At 40.2% G+C, this 17789-nt stretch overlaps 2 protein-coding genes and 1 long non-coding RNA gene across 4 annotated transcripts in view; 2 read left to right on the forward strand and 1 right to left on the reverse strand.

Moving 5' to 3' along the window:
* Nucleotides 1-1320, forward strand: part of LOC114443010 (glycine receptor subunit beta-like) — an 84784-nt gene extending 83464 nt beyond the window's left edge. For both annotated transcript variants that reach the window (XM_028416917.1, XM_028416926.1), the window contains one exon: nucleotides 513-1320. In XM_028416917.1, coding sequence (XP_028272718.1) covers nucleotides 513-806 — 294 coding nt within the window. In that variant the 3' untranslated portion in view covers nucleotides 807-1320. The remainder of the gene's footprint in view (nucleotides 1-512) is intronic.
* LOC114443049 (uncharacterized) overlaps nucleotides 1-17789 on the reverse strand; it is a 22925-nt gene continuing 5136 nt past the window's right edge. The window contains exon 3 of the long non-coding RNA XR_003671401.1: nucleotides 1-160. This is a non-coding gene — a long non-coding RNA (uncharacterized LOC114443049). The remainder of the gene's footprint in view (nucleotides 161-17789) is intronic.
* Nucleotides 15157-17789, forward strand: part of polr1c (RNA polymerase I and III subunit C) — a 13712-nt gene continuing 11079 nt past the window's right edge. Inside the window, exons 1-3 of the mRNA XM_028416943.1 lie at nucleotides 15157-15308; nucleotides 15414-15485; nucleotides 15615-15722. Of these exons, the coding sequence (XP_028272744.1) occupies nucleotides 15237-15308; nucleotides 15414-15485; nucleotides 15615-15722 (252 nt within the window). The 5' untranslated portion in view covers nucleotides 15157-15236. The remainder of the gene's footprint in view (nucleotides 15309-15413; nucleotides 15486-15614; nucleotides 15723-17789) is intronic.

Consider the following 17789-nt stretch of genomic DNA (forward strand, 5'->3'; position numbering starts at 1 on the left):
GGCTGATGTGTTTAGCATTTTATAGCTTCCACAGATGATTCATATTCTTCGTTTTATTGCAAAACTGCCAAACTAATCGGTTGCTATCAGATTGTAAAGAGACGTTACACTAATATAACAAAAAGTACATCAGATTGAAATCTCCTACCCTACCTTTAAACTCAAATATGAAGCTGCAACTTAACATTTGTGTTAAGTTTCCATTGTGATAAATGACTAAGGGGAATATGGCCTCTGTCATCTCATAACATAATGAAATAAGAAGTTGTGGCTAAAAACTTTTTAGATTTTAAGAACTACTTACAAAGATTTTAGGATTTTATGTATTTGAATATTTGAGGCCCTGAAATGACCTAGCGGAAAAAACAACCTGTTTTGCACATTATCACAAAATGGCAGACAGAAATGATCATTCATGTGCACCTGCCAGCCAAGAGAGAGCTGAGAGCTACAAGAGAGCTGCAATTTGTATGGTAAAAGGCAAATTTGTTCTTCTCCTTCTTTCTCACTAGGTGGTTGAAACTCGCTGCAAAAAAGTTTGCACCTCCAAGTCAGACCTTCGCTCCAATGACTTTAGCATTGTGGGATCTTTACCTCGGGACTTTGAACTTTCTAACTTCGACTGTTATGGTAAACCAGTTGAAGTTACGGGTGGTCTCAAGTCTCAGAACAAAGGAAACAAGAAACCTCCTCCACCCAAGCCTGTCATACCTGCTGCTGCTAAACGGATTGATCTGTATGCAAGAGCTCTTTTCCCGTTTTCCTTCCTCTTCTTCAATGTTGTCTACTGGTCAGTCTATCTGTGAGAGGGACAGAAAATTAGATGTAGTCATTTTTATCCTCAGAGGAAAGGACCATACTTTTAATGAGACTATAAAATATGGCAAAAGTATGGCAAAATAAAGTATTTACTCTGTACTTGTTTACAAGTACACAATTAACCTTTTAAAGAGTCATTTGCAGGTTGAACCTTCTATCATTCAGTCATTTAAGTAAGTAGAGATTGCCATCATTTGTAACAGTTTTAATCACTGCTTCAAGTACCTAGCTTTGAGAATAATTCATTAAAATTCCAAAATATCTCCAAAGAGAGAAAGCTTTGTGCAATTATGCATGTGGTAATGCAGTAATCATGAGAATCAATCAGGATCTAACAGAAGAGCAGTACATGCCAGTGTGCTTTGGTAGCGCTACACCTGTGTGATGCAGCTATTATTTCACCCACCTGCAACTGGTCATAGGTATTAGAATTTTGTGTTATAAGACTTCTAGTAATTTTTAGCAAATGTTACTTAACTTTCCATGATTAGAATCCTACCAAATCACACCATTAAGGCTTTTATAGACATATTATTATATATATTTATATTTATATTTTCTGCTCTACTTTCTGTTAATGTCAACTGTTTTTGAAGCAGATTTAAAACTCAAAACTCAGAATTTCTGATTTTCCTGCAAACAAAGCAAGTTTAAGTTTGCTAACCTGCAAGTTGCTCTTTAAACCCTGTCTATTTATAGATGGTCCGCATGTACATCTCTGTGGTAAAAGGGATATTTTGCTTAATATAAACATTAACATAAACATTATGAAACTAGTAAGTCTTTATGTTAAAGGGATATAGCTGTCTTCATCATTTTCATTTCACACAAATTCAAAGTTTAATTTTGGAAGCCAAATGTATCTTAACTTGCATTTTGATGTTTTTAAGAAAGACCATAACTAGAGGGCTTATTAGTAGTAGGTGGGAAGGGTAGCTAGTCTAAAATAAATTTAGAAAGCCTAGCACATTCATTTTTCATTATTGTGTATACATTGTCAATGTCATTGTCAAATGTTCCATGTAAAGACAAACCCAAAAGCTGTCATTTGAAGATGTTGTGGATAACTGCATGGATATATATTCCTAAAAAGACTCTATAATGCTTTGTATTATTTCTTATCTTGTTAAAGATTGAATGTGATTGGCTAGAGTAAATTCCTTGGCTCTAAGCAATATAAAAAATTTAGCATCCCACACACTGCTTTCCTGCAACAGCTGTTTTTAATTTAAAATAACTTCTGGGAATGAGCTCTGCACATATGCTTATAAGAGGAGAGAGAACTCAAAATGGTCACAAATTTCATGATTCACAAGTGAAAAGCGATTTACAGACATATACAATTTGTGTTTAATTTGCACAAAATAAATTTACAAATACACATAAATGTTAGTATTCAACTAGTAAACTTGACCATTCAACTACAGAACTCATCATCAGATCATGTTCATTTTCAGGAAGCTTCCGGTCCATTTAAATGTCTAAAGGTGTGTGCAAAGATGTCTTTCACTTGTGAATCATGGAATTACACATGATGAGTTTTGACCCTACTGGTTTGACCCTACTCTTGAAACCCTGTTGGTTTGGGAAGTGAAAACAGCTTACATGACTGTAAAGCATTGATTAAGTGGTCTAAGAAAGCACTTAACTCTGTGTGTGTGAGTGTGTAATGAAGATGTTTTTCTTTCCTTTATCATTCTAAATCTGATGTCAAATGGTAACATTTGTTTGGGTACCATGAGTACAACTGACCCATCCATCCATCATGTGAACCCGCTTTGTCCTGCAGCACCAGGTCACGGGGGCTGGAACCTATGCCATCTACAACATAATGTGTTCAACTTACTGAACACATTATGTTTTGCTTTACAACTGGTGTACATGCTCACCAGCTAGCAGTAATGTTAGTTGGATAATATTTATGGCTAGGATAGTGATACCCAGAACCAAACCCACAAACGTACAGAATAAATTTACAAACCCCCAACCTTTTCACCAAAGTTTCTGACTTGCAATTAAACCTAAATAAATGTAAGTCTAGTACTTTAAATTTACTAATGTATAGTATTAAGAACAATACAGAAAATGCAAATCAATTCTAAGCAAGAAAAAAGAAAAAAAGAAAAGAAAAATTGGGAGAACACTTTTATTTGTCATGTTGTATTATGTATGATTGCCTTTTACTTTGCAGTGCCAAAATGGCAAAAAATAAAAATGAAAAATAGTTGTTTAGTCAACAAAATATGTCTTAACACTGACAGCTCAAAATAAATAAATCTTATCTCTATCCGCTTCCCTCTCCCTCTTCACCATCCTCGCACTCTTGCCTTTACTGCCTTGCATGCCCTATAGTGACCTCCCACATAGTCATGGCACCTCCCTCACCAATCAGCTGTCGATCTGTCCCTGGTCAAGATGGACAAACAAACAAGATTTACAACAAATTATTTCAGCAAAGGGAAATACAGAAATAACAGTAATAAATAAATCAACATCTCCACCATTTTATAACCTAGAAGTAGTCTTTTTAATCAGAACAGTGTTGTGTTGTGCACATCCTCACACAGAAAAGTTGACTTTAAGACACACTGAAACACAGATGTGTAAAGATGTGAATTGTGCTGTGCGCACACAGGCTAACTAAAGCTTATGTAACATTTGAAAACAGCCATTATAGCATTCTTTTATTTACTATTGTGTTATATGAAGGCTCTGTATGAGTTCCACTGTAGCTCAAATATTTACTGTCTACATGCCAAGAGACACTGGAAAGAATTTATGAGTATAGAACATTCACTAATGTGAGAAATGGGTAAACCTACATTGATCCATTGTCGAGTGACATTAACTCTTGTGGAATTAATGCGCATCCATACTATGTTGATCTAACATACGTGGCATAGCAGTCCAACGAGATCACTGAGAGCGTAAAGTACCAGATCAGTAGAGTGTATTTATTCAATTCAATTCAATTCAGTTTTATTTATATAGCACATTTTACAATCACAAATTGTCTCACAGCGTTTCACAGAAACCCAGAGTGTGAGACCCAAAGCCTAAACCCCCTTAGGAGCGGCTGTGGCAAAGAAAAACTCCCTTTAAGAGGAAGAAATCTTGAGCAGGACCCGTCTCTTAAGGAAGAACCTTTCTGCTGCCAGTTGGCCCGGTAGAGGCGGAGAGGATGAGGGAGACCCGACAGAGAGGATGAAGGAGGTCAGCATGCAGGTCTCAAGACCTGCTATAGGCCTTTGCTGTCGGGGGCACAAAACTATGAGGAAGATAGTAAACACAGTTTATGAGATGATATTACCAGTATGAGCCAGACTAATGAGAGTAGAGGAGAGGTCAGAGGGTGGGAGGGAAACCGCTCAGTGTGCCCCCCGACAGCGTAGGCCTATAGCAGCATAGCTGTCCTAAAAGTTAAGATTTTATCGGCCCTATGACACCTGTTCTACCTGTGGCTGAGGCAACTGAATGCAACTTTGCAAAATAAACAGGCATATTTTTCTGAACTGTATGAAACTTGGTGGTGAATGGGACTCTATATTACGCTGATTTTACATGGCATCACTTTCTCTGCTCTACTGAAGGCGGACCAGTTGATTTGTTGGAAGCTATCGACTGAACTTGCAAACTTGTTAACCTAGCTGGGTATCCAGGTAGGCCTACTTGTCTTCATGTCCGAACAGTCATTACTCACATGGGCTCAGAAGCAATAAAAATGTAATTATTTTAAATATTATATTGATATAATATTAGGGGGGGTACTGCAGGTCTTTTCAGAGCAGCTCCCTTCTTATACTCTCCTACTATCAGACAGATGTTGTTTTTCTCAGAAGACACATAGCTTAGAATTACATCTTGAAGAAGGCACAATCATAAAACAACATCATAGGACTTCACACTCTTCTACTGCTAATGGTCAAGCATTATTTACTTGTGATCAGGTCATGGGGTCACCAGTCCATCTACTTGACCCCGAGCATATCCCCACCACCATCTGGTGTAACACTTGTCTCTTAACCCCTAAATACAAACTACTTATAGTAATGGTTAACAGTTAAAGACAGAGTAAAATTCTTCCACCACACTGAATGTTTATTATGAATCTTCAGTGCATTTCCTCTGGTGTTTACAGAGCAGTCTCCGCTCCCTACAGATATTTAGCTACCTCATATCACCAGACACCTACCTGCTCTACTTTAGTCTGAACACCAATCATACTGTATGTAAGACCTGTTCAAGGACAGTAAATCTCTGTTTAATGACAATATATAAATGTTTATTGTTTACTGATTGACAGGTCAGAATTCAAATCCTGAGCCTGGAGTAGACCCATCAGCTGCCGGAGCTCCTTCTGAACCAAGTCTGACATCTGACCTCCTCACCATGGTCCTCCTGCAGCAGGTGCTGTTGTTTCTGTGGGAGCTGCAGGCTCAGGTGATGTTGTGGACAACCTGGTGACTGGTGCATCCTCATGCTGACACACACAGGCCTGTATAGCAGGAAGGCGTCCCACACCTAGAACTGACCTGTTATTTCTTCAGGTTCTAACATGTTTGGTGCTTTGGTTCTACATGAGAATAAATATCTGTTCACTGAAACTGAAAACTGTAACTGTGTGTGGTCTGTTGCATTAAACATTCAATGTCTTTGTTAATTTAAAATGCTGCACAACTAATGAAAACCAGATATGTTGGCAACAGTTTACTGTGTTTGGATTTAAATAAAATACATTACATATAGAACAAAAACAGTGATATTATATTATTATCACGCACTGTCCTCAGGCAGGTGAAGACTGGTTTGGTGCAGCGTCTGGTCATAAGATCACAGAGCTGTGGAGAGAATATCACAATTACACAATGTACACTAATTACAGCAATACATAAAGAGAGCAGCAGTAAACTGAACAATGATAACAGCAGCAGCTCATATGATGCTGCTCTCCCTCAGCAGAGCTGAGGACACAGCTACAACAACACAGAGAAAACTAGCAGGTTGAGCAGCACTGACGTGACCGTGATAATGAAAAAAAACTCCCTTTAAGAGTTAAGTTTTTAGCATCTTATCGCTTCCACAAATTATTGTTCTCCCTTTTGATGCGACACTGTCTACAACTTTGCCTGGTGTCAGTGTTTTGCAGCCAGTCACGTCAAAACGATAGATAGCACGTGTTGGTATTAACTGACTACACGTACGATGTTCCCTGAAGGCACCATGGCCAAGCTAAGGCCTCAGCCCAGAGCAGAAAAAAATCAACATCAAAACATACATTTTCGGTTTCAAGTTTGAATTTTATTTTTTCAGGTAACAAAACTTATGACCCCGATCTGGCTTCATAGAAACATAATCATGTTACGTAAATAACATGGATACAGTGACTTGTACCACACAAGAAAATGCAGTATACTAGCAAAATGGGAATAAATATCAGGATTAAATATCAAAGGAAGACTGGAACCAAACACAGTCAAAGTGGCAGACATTTAAAATGTTAGAACAGGACTTCGACTTCTGGCCGATTGGAGTGAGCAGCAGCTAATGGCTGGCTGATTTTTTTTTATCCACATAGGATGAAGTATGTGGGAGATACAGCCACAAAAACATAAATTTCCTGTGCGTTGGTGAAGGGTCAATATTCGTGTGAATATTTTCACACTTTAGGGGGCGCTGCAGAGCCATGCCAATGGCAACAGTGTCAAAACTCACCAAATTTGGTGAATTTTTGAGCACGTTCAGGGGGTGAAAATCGCGATACCGTGTCCGAAACAACACTCTTGCACCGTTTGGTGCTCGGGCCCTGATAATCCCTAGGGTTTCAAAAGGGCCCGAGCACCGAACGGTGCAAGAGCCGTTTAAGGGATTAAGGAGACCTGCAATAGTGCTCCTTCACACAGCGTGGAGGGCCCAGCCTGTCACTGAGGGAGCTGCTCAGTGATGTGACTATGCTATGCATGGGGTGGGTGGTGTCATCAGGCAGGACAGCTTTGCCAGCATCCTCTGATCTGCCACCTCCTCCAGGATCAAGTGGGCTCCCCAGGACAGAGCTGGCTGCTGTTGAGGTGCTGCTGCTCCAGCAGACCACTCCGTAGAAGATGGCAGATGCCACAGTGTCATAAAAAGTCTTCAGGAGTGGTCCCTGTACTGCAAAGGATCTGAGTGTCCTCAGGAGGTGGAATCTGCTCTAGCCCTTCTTGTAGAGTGCAGCTGTGTTGTCAGACTAGTCCAGTTTCTTATTCAGATCAGTGGTGGCTGGCTTTCCAGAGGTGGAGGAGAAAAATATATTATTTTCTTTCTAAATCCTTTCCTAGCACGGACGCCCTGGTGCTTTTGGTGCACTTATGCACTAAACACCAAGGCATATTCCTAGTAATATGATTCTTCACTTACATGGGAATAAACTTGATTCTGATTCTGATTATTATCAGTGCCATTTTTACTTAATAGAGTGCCTGCATGCAATCTAAAATTCAGTAATGAGGGGTGCTACTGGAGGAGTGCAGCGTAAGCAGTGTTGGGGAGTAACAAATTACATGTAACGCCGTTACGTAATTTAATTACAAAATGAACGTATTTGTAATTAGTTACAATACTGGAGAAAAGTATGTAATTAAATTACAGTTTCTTTTGGAAATTTCAAGCGTTACAATTTTAATTACATTTGATTTGAACAACTTTAAGAAAAGCTTGAATTTAATATATATAAATTTTTTTTTTCACCGTGCATCCCCCGTCTAAACTGCATACCGGCAGCCGTCTGGTTGGTTCTAATCTCATCTGTCGTCACCTGTTGCCCTGATGCTGCTAGCACGATTTGTCAGACACTGGAACAATGGCAATGTCATGTGTTGGAGGTTCAGAAGACATTTGACCCAAATCGCAGATAAAGGCCACAATATTGTGCCGTGCAAGGAGTGTTTGCCAGCAGTTAAGATGCTGTCGACATCTAAACAGGAAGAAAACTGGAAGAACTGGAGCTGGAAGATGCATCTATGGGTGTGTATCCGTCTACATCAACATGTAGCAGAGAACAACATACTCCTCTTTAAACACCTTTTATCCTATCTTGAGATTCCCAGAGGTACCATAAAATCATGTCCTCCCCTATTCCTGCACTCAACTGCTGTTTAGTTTACCTTATTTGGTAATGGTTAAACCTAAGAGTCAGGAGAAAAACAGGAAGGAAATAGCAGGGGGTCCCACTCCTTAAGCTAATAAGCTTAAGTTGAACATAATTTCCCCCACAGGAATGATCACTTTCCCATAAGAGAGTGACTTTATGACGTGCCATAAAAGCTTACACCTCTTCACCCACGCAAGTTTACTTCCAGTCCTGAAATCTCATAAGCTGTGGGTCAGATCTAAAGTGACCAGGAAGAGAAACTTTAACCTTAACTTGATATCAACCAGATCTGTCTCCAAAGAGCAGAAAACAAATGACAGAGGGATTGAAGTACAAAGTCTATGAGAAGAAGGAAATTCCACACTTCTCAATAGATTCAGTGTACCTGGCTTATTTTGATCTTCTATAAACCTACTACACATAAACACTCATAAAAACATATTATAGTAGTATGTATAGAGTAATAAACACAAGAATGAATACTTCATGTTAGGGACACACTTCTAGATATGTGGACCCACACTACATAATAATACCATGCAAATCTTTCACCTGACATTAGCAACACCTAGTGGTGAAATCTTTATTAGTTAAATGAGATGATTATATTAAGCAGAAGGCTACTGCTGAGTTAGTGCACTTTTATCATTAGGTCAACATAGTATCATACTTTCTATTAAATTGCAACACATTTTAATTATTTGTATTCCATTGTTTTAATGGTTTGTCTGTTTTTTGTAGAAAAATAGTATAATTATATTGATCTAATCATCATTTCAATCTACTTTTTTAGAGGAAACATCCAAGGGTCCTGTTGAGCACATCCAGTCTGTCTGATGAGAGGTGATGAATCAGCCAGTGACTCCTAAACCTGCTCTGAAACAAGCAAGGATAGCTGCAGCACTTGTATGCTGTCAGGACAACACTAACGTTCTTTTTCACAACTGCCTTTAAGAGTATAAACTGATTTGGTTGCATTCACCAAGTACATTAACTCCTGTGAAAGTTTACATTCAGATATGTTCAAATTATGTTTCCTTGTTTGTTCCTTGTATGTTTGTTTATTGATACAGCGCAATAGCCCACTTTTGTGTGTGGGTGTGTGTATGTGCTAGCCTGTTTGGTTCATCTGCTAACCCCTCACTTCAGTAAAAAGAGATACTGAAATTCAATCTTGTGATTGCTTTTACTATTGTGCTAATGTTGGCTAAGTTAAAGCTACTGCTGCAAGATTTTATAGGTAAATGTGAATATGGAACAGTTGAGAGCATTCATTCAAAATTAAGAAAAGTAATTAAAATGTAATCAAATGTAATTAGTTACATTACTTTCATAAAGTAATTGAAATAGTTACTCTACCATTACATTTTTAACAGGGTAACTTGTAATTGTAACCAATTACATTTCCAAAGTAATCTTCCAAACACTGAGTGTAAGGTACAGGACATCTATTCAAATGCTTACGTTCACTGTTATGCCCACCAGTTAAACCTGGTAATGCAACAAGCAACCTCTCACATCACTCAGATCAGTCACTTTTTTTCAGACGTGGGGGATTTGCTTCTTTTTTCACAAGATTGAGCAAGAAGAAGACGGAGGAGCATTTGAAGGTCCTACAAAGAGACAAGCCGGCGGCTATGTGAGAATGCTATGAGATGAAGCTTTTTGTTTTTTCCTAGCATTGTTTCACAAAATCATGCCACACGTAGACATGTTATATAAGCAGCTGTATCTGTAGCCAGTTTTCAGAAATTACTCATGAAACTTACTCATGAAACTCCTGACTAAGTAGTAAGGAAGGGCGTTCCTAATATGGGGGAGGATGAGGAATACAGAAGACCTGCTTAGGAACCACCCACAAAGAAATGGAGGACATTGGAAGAAGGCACGCCAACACCATTTGGCACTGGAGGTAAGCACTTGCTGCTGTTCTGATCAGATCATCAAATTAAATCTATGGTGGCCATTTGATATAGTGGTTCTTACAATGAAATGAAATGTATATTGTCATATTATGATATGAACAGTAAGCCATATTGGTTCATTACAAAATGACAGCCAGCAGTTTAGAATATTGATCATTGTGAAACATGTAAATCACCTAATTCTTACCCTTCTTAAAAATTACATCATTGAATAGGTATGTGTTTACTGGTGTGGGGCAGGAGTAGTTGTGCCTCCGGAAATCCACCACCAACTCCTTACCCACATTGATGCTGCTCAATGTGGCAAAGACAAGGGAGCTGGTTGTGGACCTGAGGAGGACCAAGACACACGTGGCTCCAGTTTCCATCGGTGGGCAGAGTGTGGACATTGTGGAGGATTACAAATACCTGAGAGTAGTTTGGACAATAAACTTGACTGGACTAAAAACACTGAAGCCCTCTACAAGAAGGGCCAGAGCCGCCTCTATTTTCTGAGGAGGCTCCGGTCCTTTAACATCTGTCGGACTATGCTGAGGATTTTTTATGAGTCTGTGGTTGCCAGTGCCATTTTGTTTGCTGTTGTGTGCTGGGGCAGCAGACTGAAAGCAGCGGACACAAACAGACTCAATAAACTGATCAGAAGATCCGGTGATGTTGTGGGGGTGGAGCTGGATTCCCTGACAGCAGTGTCAGACAGAAGGATGCTGTCTAAGCTGCAGGGGATCCTGGAGAACAGCTTCCATCCTCTCCACAACGTGCTGCTGAGGTGCAGGAGGACTTTCAGTGCTAGACAGACTAAATGCACCACTGAGCGCCACAGGAGGTCATTCCTTCCTGTGGCCATCAAACTGTACAACTCCTCCCTTAATCAGATTGTCTGGTCTCAACCAGACAATCTGATCTAACACACTGTCTTATTAATTATATCCATATTGGATTTATTGTAGACACTGTAGACACAGTATAGGTTGTATTATATATGATTACCAGTTTTGACTTGCCTGGATTTAACTTGAATGTTTATTAGTGTTTAGAATTTTATTAGGTTTTATTTTTATTTTACTCTTACTATTTTACCTTATTTTATATTTCTAACCTGGTTTTTTTTTGAGTATACATGGAGCACCTGGAATGCAAGCAATTTACCCCTGCGATCAATAAAGTATTTCTGATTCCGATTCTGATTCTGATCTGGAGACGGTTTCTGTGACACCAGTCTACAAAGCAGCAAAAAAAGATAATGTTGGGGAGTCACCCAAGAATTTATGAACGGCATGCCAAATGGAGTTTTTGCACATATTTGTTTTTGAAAGTTTGTACGAAGTAAACAAAAAGTAAAAGTAAATTTGCACATTCTGAATGTCCTACCTTTTTGACAATAATGCATAAATAATGCACCTTAAATACTGATAACCCTTTACCCTCTGTACATATAATTGCATGGCTTATTTTGTTTATTTTATTTATTCTTTCTATGTTTAGACTAAGTTTATTTTCTTTATCTTAATTTAGTTATGTACTATAGTAATGTGAAGAGAACTTGCAAAGTAAGAATTGTATTACTCAGAGTGACCTTTGGTGTGCATTTGACAATAAACTTATTGAATCTTAAAATAAATGAGCAACGTACTACAAGCTAAGAGTCATCCAAAGTTAAATTAAATCTGCATTAAATCTGCATGCGCGCTGCGAGTCCTGCCTCGGCCCGGTGCATGCCGGCCTGGCGCTCCACGGGCGCTGTGCGGCTGTGCCCGTACTCTGGAGTGGAAGCAGAGCCGTTGCTTGACACTATAGGGGCCCTAGGCAAGAAGGTAACACTGGGGCCCTACGGGCTACAAGATTCTATAGAAATGCCGCCCCAAACACAAAGACATGTACAGTGATGATTATATAAGCAACCAACCGTCAGAGCCGTCGCAACACGGTAGGCAAACCAGGCAATTGCCTAGGGCCCCGAGCATGAGAGGGGCCCCAAGACGGACGGTCAAAACAGCTGTCGATGAATGGTGGGGCTAACTAGCCCCACCATTCATCGACAGCTGTTTTGGCCCAGCGCATTGACACATTCAGACTCCCCCCTCGCCCCGCCCCCACGGGGCCCTGTGACAGCTGTTGGAAGCAGAGAGGAGCGGCTCGTTCAAAATAAAGGAGGAAGGACACTCTGCAGGCTGCAAGGGAAGGAGCAGAGGACAAAACAAGAGAGGAAGAGTCTGTAACACAGCTGAGCCTCATCTTACTGCACCAGTGTTTGTCTTTTTTCACATTGTATCACAGAACACTTGTAGAGACGTCACTACAGCCTCCTTCATGCTGCAGCCTGAATGTTCACTGTGAGTCGATCTGTGTACAAACGTCTGCTAAATGAGTTACTAACGTCAATATAATGACGTGATATAAAACGTAAATGTATATAAAAACGTAAATGAAGCTGTAAAGTAGCTTGTTAGCTCATGCAGCAACAGTGTGTAGCTGCTATGCTAATGCTACTTTAGCTTGTTTAGCATTAAGCTAAGTGCTGCTGTTACAACGTACTGTTAGAGTTAATGAGCTCTAAACCAGGGCAGGAAAAACTAATGTATGTATTTAGTCTATTTAGTGTTTAGTAATGCTCAGGTGTTTCTCTGTAAATGACAAGCTAGTGAATTATTGTCATATAGTTGTTATTTTATGGCTTTTTTAAATGTTTTTCATCAGGTGCTGTGCTTAAACACTTGTCTGTGTCTCCTCATGAAGATGCCACAGCCTCCACAGATGAAGGTATGTGCATTATGAATAATCTGGATTATTTACAGTGTTAATTATCAGGCTGATCATTATGGTCTTATACCACACAGGTCATGTGGAGCCCTGTGAGGAAACTCCAGAGGACGTCCCAGCAGCAGTCCAACACCTGAGAGCCTCCACTCCTTCCTCTGCTCCTCCAGCACCTGACCTGGTAACACTGAATGATCCTGCACTGTGGACAAACTTAATAACAATACTAGTCATATCTTGTGTTGTCAGTGGTGGAGGAAGTACTGATGTTTAGTACTTAAGTGAAAGTACAATTGCCCAGCCAAATATATACTCAAGTAAAAGTAGATGTGCTACATCAATGATCCTACTTAACCAAAGTCTTACGTACTTACTTTTAATTACCAAGAGTTTAAATCGAGGCAACTGGACTCAAGGATTGTTTTTTTCTTGGGATACATAAAAAATACATGAAAAATTTCCTAAGTACAGTAACAAAGTACAAATACTTAGTTACTTTCCACCACTGTGGACAGTCTTCAGAGAGTACATATTTCTATGATGTATTCTGATTGTGTTGTACAGGTTTTTTATGTTTCCTTAAGATAATATTTTCATATGTGTGTTCACACATTATTTAAATAAAAAGGTTGCTTATATAATCATCACTGTACATGTCTTTGTGTTTGGGGCGGCATTTCTATAGAATCTTGTAGCCCGTAGGGCCCCAGTGTTACCTTCTTGCCTAGGGCCCCTATAGTGTCAAGCAACGACTCTGCCTACCGTGTTGCGACGGCTCTGAGTGGAAGAAGCGACAGAGTATGGGCTCGCTTGCTCTCAGACTCTCACAGTAAACAGCGCTTCTTTCATGTAGCGCAGCTTCATTTTTCAACTTTTGCAGGGACAAAAGAGACATTTACAGCGCGACTATTTCTGAAATAATAAGAAAAGATTATAGACTGAGATGCTGTTTCAGAGTCACTGGCAAAAGACTTTTCCACAGATGGAAAACAGCTGGATTGGTGGTTGATAGGTGCAATATTCACACACCACACTATACAATAAATTACTTATTTGTTCTTTTGATGCACTATGTACAGTTTTCTACAGACCACTTCTACCTCCACTCATCTGTGCAGTAATTGTTAATCTGTAAACTCTTTTTTGATTGTATTGCATAAAATCGGTAGTTTATTTTATTATGTATATAGCTTTTCTTATCTTTTGCTTTCTGTAACTGTGCTGTTGCAAAAACGCAATTTGCCCATTGTGGAACAAATCTGTGGGAAATTACCTGGAGCATCTGGAACCATCTGAAAAATAATATATATAATGACAATAAGAAATGAAGTAATCATAATGTGTAAATATGTATTTTGTTATACTTAGTTGTGTTTCTTACATTTATTTTATAGAGAAAAGTGTCCAAGTCGCAAATCCCCCGCCGGAAAAAAAATTTCAACGCCCCCCCCCCCCCTACCTGTCAATCCTACTGACGTCCATGGTCTACACTCTCTTCTGTGCAAAGTATCGTTGCTATCTCCTTCCAGGAGTTGTTGCCTCAGCAAGCTGCTTCTCAAAAACATCCATTGTTGAATTAATTAAATCTGTTGAATCAGTGCTGTTTATACACCTACCTATATACCTGGAGACCTGTGCACAAGAGTGCGGAACAGCGGGCGGTCAGAGACAAAAAATGACGTCATTTTGTGGGCGTAACGTCTGCAGGGGGGAAAAATGTCTTTGTCTCCTGTGCACAGGGTCCGGGCCGAACTTTGTCTTTCAAGGCTGTGCGGCAACCATGCTGTGATTGGTCGGAATTTATTGTGGGCGTGATGAAGGTGGAGAAGCGTAAGAGCCTCTCCAGGTATATAGGTAGGTGTATAAACAGCACTGATTCAACAGATTTGGATAAGACCATACCGGTTTTGCATGATGAGCAATAAAAGAAAGAAAGAAAGGCAAGTCAGGGTGATTTGTCACCAATAACTCCAGACAGCCATTCACACATACCAGATGGTGACTGTTATTACCATTCTATATACTCCTACATACCCGGGCATAATAGGCTCGTTAACAATGTCTGTATATCTTTGCTATTGTTACTTTTAATGTCGCATCTTCACAGCTCATCACCGGACAGTTTGAAGTATCGCAGGCACATTGGAACACAGTAGATGTGCAAATGTGGTCATAAAGGCACAAACACTGAATCTTTGCTATTGTTACTTTTAATGTCGCATTTTCACAACTCATCGCCGGACATCTCACGCTGTTGCAGGCACCCTCTCTGTATAATGCCCTCTTGCCATGGCACACGTTTAGTGGGCGGGCCGTATGAGGAGTTCTGCACACACGCGTCTCGCGGAGTATGGTACCTCAGTGCGGAAAATACCTTTTTTTTTTATCTCTTACCACCCGTGGAGTGCGTTCTCCGCTCTTTGTCTCGCGGAGTATGGAACAGTCGTTATGCTGCAGCCTCGCTTGCGGCGTAAATCTGAGCCACACTCCAGAGCAGAAGGTGGTGGTAATGCACCATTAAGCTGGATGCAAACCGCCATAAACAAGAAGAAGACGAAACGGAAACGGAAACAGAAACAGAAACGTGGGCAGAGCCAGGCAGATGATCTAAAATGGCTGCTACCGTAACTAACGTGGAAGAAATTCGAAGTCGAGTGATACTGGGGGAATTCGGAGTGAAAAATGTAAGCCTGCTAACCACAACATTCAGGGGACTGCAAGGTGCTGTACTGAGATGCGCCCGTGTGTTGTTTGATTTACAATGATTCTTGTCATGTTGTTTATTTGAGGTGCATACTACAGATTTCCCTCGAAACTACCCCGGTCATGATGACTCTTGGGACAAGCAAAAATTTAAAAAGGTAAAATATTATAAGCGCCGTAAAATGTAATCAGAATGAGTGTCTCATGGAAATTGTGTGATTGTTAAACGTATTACTGCAGGTCAGCATTGCAGTAATTCTAAGTGGAGTCCTCATGTGTTTTTGCAGAACTTCCGAATGGACATTGTGCATCTGGATGAGAGCAGCATAGAGTTTGACATGGTGGGAATCGATGCAGCAATTGCCAATGCCTTCAGAAGGATCTTACTAGCAGAGGTGAGATACCATTCTGTCGTCATGTTGTGTGGGCTTTCAGGTTTTCCACGTTGGTTTTCTACTTTTCTACTTTTTCTGAAGTAGATTCCATTTCCTGCATTCTGTTTACTGGTTGTTTTGTCAACCTATTGGTGGTACAACACTAACAGATTATTATAATAACATATGTATCTATTACTCTCTGTGCCATTATTTTAACCACAAAAATTATATTTCTGCTTCACTGTGTTCTCTATAGGGCTGGGCGGTATGACCAAAATTCGCAGTATTTTTATATTATTATTATTATTGTTTTTTTATTATTTTAAGCAGTTTCACTGTTAATCATCAGCAGAAGCAGCAGTTTAGGTGAACATGTATGAAGCTGAGATATTTGGGAAAACAGGCAAAGCTGTGAAATACCAAACGGTAGCAACATCGGACTCCTCCTCCTCCTCCTCCTGTCAAACATGTTTGTTTGACAGGAGTTTATGTCCCTCACCCTCAGACTGCTGCCCCAGCAGACAACAGCATACATGATGGCACTGGCCACCACAGACTCGTAGAACATCCTCAGCATCGTCCTGCAGACCTCAGCTGACTCAGAAAGTAGAGGCGACTCTGGCCCTTCCTGTAAACGGTGTGTCCACGTTCTTACTCCAGTCCAATTTGTGGTCCAAGTACATTCCAATTTGTACTCCTCCACCACCTCCACAAAAACGCCGCTTTTTACGCTGCCTCCTGCAGTCGAAGCATCGTGAGAAACGCCGTAATAAGTACTTAAAACGGCGTATTTTAAGACAGACACGTTAGAAAGTGGCGTAATAAACTCCAGACAGCCGGGTATGTAGGAGTATATAGAATGGTAATAACAGTCACCATCTGGTATGTGTGAATGGCTGTCTGGAGTTATTGGTGACAAATCACCCTTACTTGCCTTTCTTTCTTTCTTTTATTGCTCATCATGCAAAACCGGTATGGTCTTATCTAAATCTGTTGAATCGGTGCTGTTTATACACCTACCTATATACCTGGAGAGGCTCTTGCGCTTCTCCACTTTCATCACGCCCACAATAAATTCCGACCAATCACAGCATGGTTGCCGCACAGCCTTGAAAGACAAAGTTCGGCCCGGACCCTGTGCGCAGGAGTGCGGATCAGCGGGCGGTCAGAGACAAAAAATGACGTTCATTTTGTGTCATCGCCGGACATCTCACGCAGGCACCCTCTCTGTATAATGCCCTCTTGCCATGGCACACGTCCTTGTGGTGTGTTAAAAAACTCAGTAAAGTCTTTCCTTATAGTTTAGTGGGCTGGCCGTATCGCGTCTCGCGGAGTATGGTACCTCAGTGCGGAAAAGACCTTTTTTTGTATCTCTTACCACCCGTGGAGTGCGTTCTCCGCTCTTTGTCTCGCGGAGTATGGAACAGCCTTTAAGTGCCCTACGGCACACTGAGGTGTGTGCTAACAGAAGACATTCTATAATGCTGTAGTTTTCAATGTGACCAGTGAGTTAGTTTTGAACTGGTCAAACAACATCACATGACATTATGCTGTGTCAGTTAACAAAAATATTAACAAAAACAAATTAAGATTAAGAAACCTTTATTAGTCCCACAATGGGGAGATTGCATTTTTGCAACGGCATACAGACAGCAACGGATAAGTTAAGAAAAAAGATATAATTATAAAATAGACTCAATCAAAAAACAGTTTACATATTCACATACAGTTGAGCACAGTCCCAGCAGATAGAGAGCGTGTGTTTTGCTCACCATTGCTCATGACATGAACCGAGACACGTGTACCAAACGGTTTGGATTTTTTTTCTGAACCGTCCCATGCCTACCACTCTGTCACTGCCACAGTTGCATAGGTTTGTGGTTTTTTTATGCTGTTTGATTTTCTCCAAATTTGAAAAGTGGTGCTGTGTACAACCTGACATTTCCATAGTTTCATCTGCCCAAAGGGAATTACACAGATGGTACCATTGGAGTAAGCCTATCGAACAAGCCATAAGTGTTCCAATTGTTGAAATTTAACTTAAAAATATCACATATGTTCACAAGTGGATTTTCATGTTTGTTA

Source organism: Parambassis ranga, chromosome 1 (genome assembly GCF_900634625.1).
Source record: "Parambassis ranga chromosome 1, fParRan2.1, whole genome shotgun sequence".
Lineage (NCBI taxonomy): Eukaryota > Metazoa > Chordata > Actinopteri > Ambassidae > Parambassis > Parambassis ranga.